General features: G+C 46.6%; 1 protein-coding gene across 2 annotated transcripts in view; it reads left to right on the top strand.

Annotated features, from left to right (window-relative positions):
* Positions 1-10,094, top strand: part of LOC138770243 (acyl-coenzyme A thioesterase 1-like) — a 40,907-nt gene extending 30,813 nt beyond the window's left edge. Inside the window, exons 1-3 of one of the 2 annotated variants that reach the window (XM_069949154.1) lie at positions 3,674-4,249; positions 5,553-5,755; positions 9,376-10,094. In XM_069949154.1, the coding sequence (XP_069805255.1) occupies positions 3,739-4,249; positions 5,553-5,755; positions 9,376-9,978 (1,317 nt within the window). In that variant the 5' untranslated portion in view covers positions 3,674-3,738 and the 3' untranslated portion in view covers positions 9,979-10,094. Of the gene's footprint in view, positions 1-3,673; positions 4,250-5,552; positions 5,756-9,375 lie in introns of those variants that run through there. The other variant, XM_069949155.1, reaches the window with a different exon arrangement.
* The last annotated feature ends 841 nt before the right edge of the window (positions 10,095-10,935 follow it).

The raw sequence follows: 10,935 nt of genomic DNA, 5'->3' as shown, positions 1-10,935 counted from the left end.
ACCAGGTATTGTACCTTCCAGCCACTTGGGGGTTAACAGGTGGCATTTACATACTTGCAACGGCTTGTCAATCCTGCTGCGAGTATGTCTTCTCATCCAAAATTAATGACAAGGGATCCGCAGTGAATCCGTTGTGTGTGAAGCTACCTTTAGGGTAAAATCACACAAATCACAGATTTTTTGCAGTGTGTCACAGACAAATAGACCAATTCCTGTACGCTTACCCGTCTCAAACAGTCTGGAAGGGCTGGGTTGCCAGATTTAGCCCTTTACCATAAGGCAGCTATCCTGATGAGGGCAGTAGACTGGTTCCATGGGTCTTTAAATAAACAGTGGGTCAAAATTAAGGTGGAATTGTCACCTATTGCCCCAAAAACCCTACCTTGGATTCTTCCTAACCATCGCCCAACTATGACCTTTTTCCAATACTTAACCCACAATTTCTTACGAGTGTGGGATGGATTGCGACCCTGATTTGGGCTTTCCCACCGCCCTGGTGTAAGGAGACCGTTGTTTGATGACCCTGCCTTCCCGCCGGCCTGCGGTAGAGTATACTTTCTGTGCTGGTTGGCTTGGAGTCAGGTGCTCGTGGGACCTCATCCCTTCCTCCCTTTTCTGCTCTTCAGTTTTCCTGCCCAGAGAGGACTCGTTCCTGGTTGGAGTATGCACAGCCAAAGGCATACCTCCAGCTTCGCTTTCCTGATGGGATTTAGCTTGCGACGCCCACTGGCCTGACGTCCTTATTGCGTGTAGCTTAGGAAAAGAATTTCAAAATATTGATGCGCTGGTACAGGTGCCTTCAGCTATTGTATCTCTGCTACCCCGGGGTCTCTGATCTTTGCTGGCGGTGTGGAACAGCGGTCGGCACAATGTCACACATTTGGAGGGACTGCTCCATCCTAAGCCCATTCCGGCAGTCGGTTTTCAAGATCTATACACAGGTCACAGGCAAAGTGATCACCCCCTACACCAAGCTTATCTTTACTATCCTTGACACCCGGGCCTGTCTCTGCTGTTAGGAAGGGGTTGCTGTGCCACTTCTTGTCAGCAGCTTGCACAGTTATACCACGTCTTTGGGAGGACGTCACTCCTCCCTCCATTGCTGAGTGCGGGAGTGAGATGGTCTTTCTATATAGAATGGAAACCTTGATGGCAGAAGATCACGCCCGGGGCACCAAGGTTCAGCGTCAGTGGCTCCCTTTCTTTGCACAAAGATTGGCATGAGCACCCCCTTGGCATATATTTATTCATTGTGGTGTCAACTGTACTGGTCCCCCCCTCCCTTCAGTGTCCTATTACATGGAGCGATATTCGGCCGAATTGGGCCGATTATCACTCTGTGTGATAGAGACAACGATCAGCCGATGAAACAATCATTGGGTGATTGTTGGTTTAAGTTTGGACCTAAAATCGCCAGGCACCAACCATGCATCGCCCAAACACCTGATACCTTACCTCTCAGCATTCCCGGTCTTCTTTCTGGTGCTCCGCAGCTTCCCGATCCCGGCGACTGCAGCATCTGAGCTCAGCTTGACAGATCGCTCAGATGCTGCTATCGCCGAGACTGGGAAGCTGCGGAGCACAGTAGAGAAGACCGGCAGTGGGGAGACGTGAAATATCAGGCGTTTGGGCAAGGACTGCACGGACATTGCCAACGATGTCCATGCAGCCCTTTTCTGCCCGATTATCGGGCGATGTAATAGGTGCAGTAAACGAGCAATGATTTAGAAGATTGGCGCTTGTTTACTGAAATGATGGGGCCACAGTCGGCCCTTGTAATAGGACCCTTAGGGCTCTATTACACGGGCCAATTGTCGTGCAAAAAGTCATTATATCCTTCGAATTTAAACGATGATCGTCCGGTGTGATTGCTATCAACGATTGAAAAATCAGATCTGAACCTAAAATCATCGGTAATCGTTCGCTGTGATTCCACATTTGTTCACTAATCGTTCAGTGTAATTGCACATTGCCCATTGTTTTGCTGGGATCAGAAGGAATAAACGATCGCAGTAACGATTGTAACTAATGACTATCATTCTGTATAATATGATGAACGATTTCAGGTTAACGATAAACAATTTTGTTTGCAATCATTAAAAATCTAACGATTAGGATCCTAAAGGCGACTGGAAGATTAAAAGAGCGCTGTCAGCGCTGTTGGTATTTGCCTAACCGGATGACTTTTTCTCTGCAAGTTGTCTTATCGTTATATTATATGTACTTGGCAATGCTTGTTTAAATATTTTCTCTCATAAAAAAAGATTTACAAAAAAAAACCTAGAGTTCCCCTTTAAAGGGATATTTCAATTAATTCTTTTTTTTATATTATGCTGGAGCTGCTGTAATAAAGAAAAATAAAGTGATACCTATCCCAGCTTCTAATGCGTCTACTTCTGGTCTTTGGCGGCTCTTCTCTTCTCCTTACTTCCATGACTAGAAGTCGGAGTAGGACCAGTGATTGTTGCAGTGGACAGGTCCTCCACCCTCTGATATTGATGCATTTGTGGATCCGCAACAGACTTCAGTGTGGGTTTTAACTGCATTGAAGTTAATGGGGAAAATACGTAAAAAGTCTCCAGCATATGTGGATGTTCTACGTTCCACAGCGTGAGAACGAGATTTTGTAAAATCCCATTCACATCGCTGGTACTGTAATACTTCACATTTTTTGCACACCAATCTGGATTGGAAAATCCATAGAGTATCCAACCAGTGTAAAAGTACCATAAGTTTGGACACACATGTCCTAGTTTGTCATAGAAATCTTACAGTAATTTGAATGGAACTTACACAAATCCATGCTCTTGCTTTTCTCATACTTATCCACTCTGAACGTCTAAAATCATCTTCTCTGTGTCCACTCTGACAACATGCAGCTCCCTCTTCCCCCTTCCCTTCCTAGACACAGGACATGTGATCTCCTCTCTGGGGCCAGGCGACCTCATCTGCATCATCTCTGGGCTTCAGCTCCCTCCCACTCGCCCACCGTACATCCCCCCCTCATCTCCCGATCAGGCTCCCTCCCGATCAGGCTCCCTCCCGCTCCAAATCGATAACACTCCCCATCCACATGGGGCAGCTCCCTCCCGCTCACCGGTACTCAGATGACAGAGCTCCTGAGCCTGTTATCTCTATGTCAAAAGCCTGCTCCTTCTGTCAGCTCCACATCCCCATAAACAGTGCCTGCTGCACCACCAACCCCCCCATGTGCGGCTCTATTATGTCGCCAGTTCTGCTGCATCGCACGTGCATCAGCTCTGCTACATCGCCAGCTAGTATGGAATACATACTGGGGTGATAAAAAATCAGTAAAGAAAACTGTCCTGTGTTTACTGTGCAATAGTAATGACAGCAGTGGGCAGGAAAGAAAGCTGAGGGGGCTATAGGCAAAGGGAGACCAATCAGGGAGAAGAACTGCATGATGGGAGATGTAGTTTCTTGGCCCGCGCCATGTTGGATATAACTTTTGGAAAAAATCATAACTTGCATCAGTTAGAAAGACAGGAGGGTCGCAAAATATTCAGGGGGACTTGATGAGTAAGGCCAGCTGGTATTTTTAGTTTTTAGGTAGATAACCCCTTTAAGTACATCTGCCCCACAGAACATTATGTATGCCGCACCTCCTCAGGGCTGCTACTTCTATCCCCGTATGTTATACAGGCCATAGTCCTCCTGTAATTTACATATAACCTGGAGGTGACTCTCCGCCATTTCTGCGCACATAACCCGGGCACTATGCTCTCCGTGCTCCGCAGACGTCTCCCCGCTGTTCCCCGATGCGGTCGCGCTATGTCCGGGCTGTGTATGCAGGTGTCCCCGGGCCGCTGTCTCTATGACCGGCCTCTGCAGCTCCGGGTCCGCGGGCTGAGCCCCGGGCAGCCGGTCACTCTCCGCACCGCTCTGACCGATGAGGCCGGGGAGCTGTTCACCTCCGTGGCCCTGTACCAGGCGGACGGCGGCGGGGAGCTGGAGCTGTCCCGGAGCCCGGCCCTGGAAGGCGGCAGCTACACCGGAGTGGAGCCGGAGGGGCCCCTGTGGTCCCTGGAGCCCCGGACTCCCCTCAGGAGGCTGATCAAGAAGGACGTGCAGAGCCCCTTCCAGCTGCGCTTCTCCCTGCACCAGGCCCACCGGCCGCCCGGGGCTCTGCTGGCTGAGGCCGCCCAGGAGAGGAGCTTCATGGGGGAAGGGGTGACCCGGGAGCCGGTGCGGGATGGACGGGTGCGGGGGAGCCTCTTCCTGCCGCCCGGTGAGTGCACAAGCTGCTATGGGGGAACCGGGCCGGTACCGGAGCGGTATCACCCAGCTCTCCCAGGCTCCTGTATGGCAGTGTCACTATATACAGTATCATATCCTCCTATACCACAGCGGTATCACCCAGCTCTCCCAGGCTCCTGTATGGCAGTGTCACTATATACAGTATCATATCCTCCTCCTCCTATACTGCAGCGGTATCACCCAGCTCTCCCAGGCTCCTGTATGGCAGTGTCATATCCTCCTATACTGCAGCGGCATCACCCAGCTCTCCCAGGCTCCTGTATGGCAGTGTTACTATATACAGTATCATATCCTCCTATACCACAGCGGTATCACCCAGCTCTCCCAGGCTCCTGTATATAGTATCATATCCTCCTCCTATACTGCAGCGGTATCACCCAGCTCTCCCAGGCTCCTGTATGGCAGTGTTACTATATACAGTATCATCCTCCTTCTATACCACAGTGGTATCACCCAGCTCTCCCAGGCTCCTGTATACAGTAACATCTCCTCCAATACTGCAGCGGTATCAGCCAGCTCTCCCAGGCTCCTGTATGGCAGTGTTACTATATACAGTATCATATCCTCCTCCAATACTGCAGCGGTATCAGCCAGCTCTCCCAGGCTCCTGTATGGCAGTGTTACTATATACAGTATCATATCCTCCTTCTATACCACAGCGGTATCACCCAGCTCTCCCAGGCTCCTGTATACAGTAACATCTCCTCCAATACTGCAGCGGTATCACCCAGCTCTCCCAGGCTCCTGTATGGCAGTGTTACTATATACAGTATCATATCCTCCTCCTATTCTGCTGCATAAATGCCTCTAGGTGCAATATCAGCAAACCTCGGGGAGAGATGCACAGAGTAAGACTTGATCACACAAACACACTCACCTTTCAGAGTTGTGCAAATCATAGGCACAATCTCAATCTATGGCAGGCCTCCACCCAACACCGCAGCTCGGTGAGAACCATCAACACCACAGATGCTACAGACAGAGAAGGAGACCACATGGTCCCAGCGGGACTTTCATTGAGCGCAGGTGTAAATCATACAGCTGACTGTTACACCTGCTGCGCTCAATCCAAGCGGAGGACACCGTGATCCCGCTGGGTCCAAGTGGGCTCCTTGTGAGTTTGCTATTCAGGACCCTGGTAAGGTGGGTGACAACCTCAATAGAAGCTGGCAGCTATAGTAGATGTCACCCCGAATATCTGGGACGTGACCCTAATAAGCATGTAAGGACTGTGCTACCTCTTCAGTTGTTATAACTATATATTATCTGTACAGGTCCTGGTCCATTTCCAGGAGTTATAGAGATACAAGGTACGGGTGGAGGACTCCTGGATTACAAGGCGTCCCTGCTGGCTGATAAAGGATTTGCCACCCTGGCATTAGCTTATTATAACTATGAGGATCTACCTAAAGAGATGAAGGACCTGCGGCTGGAATACTTTGAAGAAGCGGTAAACTTCATGCTGCGGCATCCTCAGGTGGGGTCTTATGTCAGTAGTATCCTTCACATGGTACAGCAACATGTAGCCCAGAGGCTGTGGATTTCCCATACACAGTGGGGGTCAGCTGCTATGTGTAGGACACCTTCTCTGGTAATGACTGGAACCAGCAATCCTGCTTATGTCAGTCACTTAAGACGTTCAGGCAAAAGTATTTTTTAATATGTTATTACTTATGGAAAGTCAGACAAATTCCTAATGTACATTAATTATGGAAAATACACATATACTGCTATTTCCCTTAATTTAGTAGATCAGGGAGGCTTCAGATTCTTTAAAAAACCGTGGTGTCACGAATCGGTTAAAATTCAGATGGAGTGTCCAGCAGGGGGTGCACTATATATAGAAGTCTATGGCACTGTATTGTGCTTATAGAAGTGAATGTAAAGTATGTAATGTATGTACACTATGCTTTATTGATTGAATACATTTATGGAATCCTTTGGGGAGGAAGGACACTTGCTCCCCAAAGTATTCCATAAACGTATTCAATCAAAAAAGCATAGTGTACATACTTTACATTCACTTCTATAGACACAATACAGTGCCATAGACTTCTATATATAATGTGCCCCCTGCTAGACACTCTATTGGAATTACAACTGATTCGTGACGTCACGGTTTTTTAAAGAATCTGAAGCCTCCCTGATCTACTAAATTAAGAGAAATAGCAGTGTATGTGCATTTCCCATAATTAATGTACATTAGGAATCTGTCTAACTTTCCATAAGTAATAACATATTAAAAAATACGTTTTGGCCAGAGTTGTCCTTTAAAGTGACTGTACTACCAGGCCCAGGCTGAAGCACTGGAGGCGGGCCGACCCACCCTTAGTGGGAAGAAACTCCAGCCCCTCTATGACGTGACTCCATTAAAATCAATGGAACCCTATCATAGAGGGGCTGGGGTTTTTTCCCACTAAGGGTGAGTCGGCCGCCTCCAGTGCTTCAGTCTGGGCCTGGTGGTACAGTCACTTTTAACCTTTCAATGCCACAATCAAGTGATTGTAGCAATGAATTGGCTGAATGACAGGTACCAACCCTGTCAGGTGTCTGAATGGCCCCCTCCATCACAAGACTGCAGGGTGCCTATGGGTGATATTAGCACCTTTAAATCTATACTTACCTCCCATCACTACGGATGTGTCTCTGCTAATAGAGTCTGGCTTGGAGGGACTCTTAATAGCAGAGCACTAGGGATGTGTGAAACTCGAGTATGATCGTTCAGCATTTGATTAGCGGTGTCTTAAGAAGTTGCATACAACCCTAAGGAGTGCGGGAAAACATTGATACAACCATAGGCTGCATCCAACTTCTTCATCCACTCATATTCAAATTCAAAATAATTGGCCTTGAGCATGCTAAGTTGTAAAAAAAACAAAACAATAAAGAAGTTATTACTTCTCTGTAGTCCGCCTGTCCTCCTACGGGTCTCCAGTATCCCCACAAGAGGATCCTCCCGCCTATACTTCCAAGTTGTACTCATCAGCCAATCACTGATCACTGCAGGACAGTTCTACGGCCAGTGACTGGCTGAGCGGGCTGTCATTTCTGAGACAAGTTCATCTTGGAAGTGGAGGCAGGATTATGGCGTGTTCATATGTACAGGATATCTATATCATAAAAATCAAAGTCTGTCTGTCTGTCTGTCTGTCCTTTATAGACTTCTAAACGCTTGAACCGTTTGACCCCAAATTTGGCACACAGATACATTGTGTGCCTGGGCAGGTTAGAGCGAAGGTCCCATCTTGGCCAGATGTACAGGAGGGGAGGGGGAGGGGAAAGAGCGCCCCATAGAAATGAATGGGAAAATCTCCTTACTGCACACAGGTGATATAATTAGCACTGCAGCAGACACAGCATTTGGAATCCTTAGCAACCAATAGGATTACTGCTTTCATTTTCACAGGGAGCTGGAATGTGAATAATTTCTAGGGCAGCTGCCTCACAACACATCCACAGAAATAACTGGTAGACCCCCTACTTTATCTATACAGTACATGTATACAGGACCCCCTACTCCATCTATACAGTACATGTATACAGGACCCCCTACTCCATCTATACAGTACATGTGTACAGGACCCCCTACTCCAACTATACAGTACATGTATACAGTGTATCCTCACTCACCAGTTAGCATCAGGATTGGTAGGTAATAGCTCCACACATCACATTTAACACCGCCATACCAGACCTGACCAATACTGCCACACTGTGACTGGATAACACCGCCATACCAGACCTGACCAATACCGCCTTATTGTGACTGGATAACACTCTCATAACACACTTGACCAATACCGCCATACTGTGACTGGATAACACCAGCATACCAGACCTGACCAATACCACCATACTATGACTGGATAACACTGCCACACCAGACCTGACCAATACCGCCATACTGTGACTGAATAACACCGCTATACCAGACCTGACCAATACCGCCACACAGTGACTGGAGAACACCGCCATACCAGACCTGACCAATACCGCCATACTGTGACTGAATAACACCGCCATACCAGACCTGACCAAATAACGACACACTGTGACTGAATAACACCGCCATACCCCCCCTCGAAAAGACACTAGATTTTCTGGCAAGTCTAACCAGTAGGGTACTGCCCCTCTGCAAGGTGCTACCCTAGGCACCAGACCATGGGTGCCTAATGGTAAATATGACCCTGCAGGTATACAGGACACTACAGTTATATAGGACCCCAAAACTATACACCAGGTGCACGGGACATTCACCAACTATATACTACAGGTATACAGGACCCCAAACTTTACACTACAGATATACAGGACCCCAAAACTATACACTACGGGATACAGGACCTCCACCAACTATATACTACAGGTATACAGGACCGCCACCTATATACTACAGGTATACAGGATCCCAAACTATACACTACAGGTATACAGGACCCCAAAACTATACACTACAGGTATACAGGAACTCCACCAACTATATACTACAGGTATATAGGACCCCAAACTATACACTACAGGTTAACATGAACCAAAAACTATACACTACAGGTATACAGCACCCCCACCAACTCTATACTACAGGTATACAGCACCTTTACCAACTCTATACTACAGGTATACAGGACCTCCACCAACTATATACTACAGGTATACAGGACCCTCAAACTATAAACTGCAGGTATACAAGACCTCCACCAACTATACATTACAGGTATACAGCACCAACTATATAGTACAGGTATACAGGACTCCCGAACCATACACTGCAGGTATACGGGACTTCCCAAACTATACAGTACAGGCATACAACCCCCCCCCCACAACTACACACTACAGGTATACAGGACCCCCCCAACTATGCACTACAGATATGCGAGACCCCTAAAAACTATACACTGAAGGTATACAGAACTCCTCCAACTATGCACTACAGGTATACACTAATTTCACTGATTAACTCAGATGAAATAATACCTTTAGATTGGCCTCCTGGGCACCTTACAACAAATCTAATTAACACACTGACACTTTATACCCGGGCAGCGCCGGGTACATTTTCTAGTAGTTAATAATTTATAGTTTTCTCTTTTTCAGGTAAAGGGTCCAGGAATCGGTCTCTTCGGACATTCTAAAGGTGGAGACCTAGTACTTTCCATGGCCTCCTTCCTTAAAGGCATAGCTGCCTCAGCTGTTGTGAATGGCTCAGTGGCTAATGTGGCAGCCGCCCTTCACTATAAGGACATCACTCTGCCCCCTATCGGCTATGATCTTAAGAGGTTAAAATCCCCCCAGCCGGGAGTTGTAGATATGAGTGAGATATTATTTAACCCACTAGAGGAAGCGAACCGGAAGAGCCTCATCCCTGTGGGAAAAGCTGATTGCAAGTTTTTGTTTGTGGTGGCGGAAGATGACAAGAACTGGAAGAGCGACTTCCATGCCCAAACAGCTTGCCAGCTACTGGCGGAAGAAGGGAAAGAGAAGCCAGAGGTGGTGTATTATCCGAACGCTGGACATTACATTGAGCCGCCATATTTCCCCTTGTGTAAAGCTTCTATGCACAGGCTTATTGGCCATCCTGTGATTTGGGGAGGGGAACCAAAGGCTCATGCACATGCACAAGTGGACTCCTGGAAAAGAATTCAGGACTTCTTCCACAAACATCTTAACCAAGAGCGAGTCCGGGAGAGCAAACTGTGAGCATACCAAGCTGGGAACATAGAAAGCCTTAAAGCCTAAAATGTTTTCAAATCAATTGGTGTCAGAAAGTTATATAGATTTGTTAATCACTCCAATTAAAAAAAAATAAAAATAAAGTCTTCCAGTACTTATCAACTGCTGTATGTCCTACAGGAAGTGTTGTATTCTCTCCAGTCTGACCCAGTGCTCTCTACTGCCACCTCTGTCCAGAGCAGGAAAGGTTTTCTATGGGGCTTTGCTACTACTGTCATGGACAGAGGTGGCAGCAGAGAGCACTGTGTCAGATTGGAAGGAAAACACCACTTACTGCAGGACATATATCGGCTGATAAGTACTGGAAGACTTGAGATGTTTAAATATAAGTCATTTACGAATCTGTATAACTTTCTTACACCAGGTGATCTGAAAACATTTTTTTTTCTCTAGCAGAGATAAAAAACGGATGCAATTGTGTGCATCCGTTTTGATCCATTTTTCATTGACTTTCATTATAAAAAGATACGTTTTTTAACGTACACAAACATGTAGTCGACCTTATTTTTGTGTCTGTTTTTTTTTTTTAAATTGAAGTCAATGGAAAAATGGGCTATAAATTTGTCCCTGTGCACGGATCCGTGCGCACGGACAACTTCACGGAACGTGTGACTGCAGCCTTAGTTGCTCAAGTTTTTGCAAGGAAGAAAAATCTGGAAATTCAGTGTTAAATTATAATAGTGAAAGATCTAGTATAATGACATTACTAAAATCTAACAGCTGCAGATGGAATAGGAATGTTATGTTTTATTGTAGCTGCTTTGTACATGAAAGGATACATTTTAAGGCTGCGTTCACACTACGTATATTTCAGTCAGTATATGTATATTTCAGTCAGTATATTTCAGTCAGTATTGCAACCAAAACCAGGAGTGGATTAAAAACACAGAAAGGCTCTATCCACACAATGCTGTAATTGAGTGG

Source organism: Dendropsophus ebraccatus, chromosome 13, assembly GCF_027789765.1.
Source record: "Dendropsophus ebraccatus isolate aDenEbr1 chromosome 13, aDenEbr1.pat, whole genome shotgun sequence".
Taxonomy (NCBI): Eukaryota; Metazoa; Chordata; class Amphibia; order Anura; family Hylidae; genus Dendropsophus; species Dendropsophus ebraccatus.
This window is presented reverse-complemented; position numbering and strand designations above follow the sequence as displayed.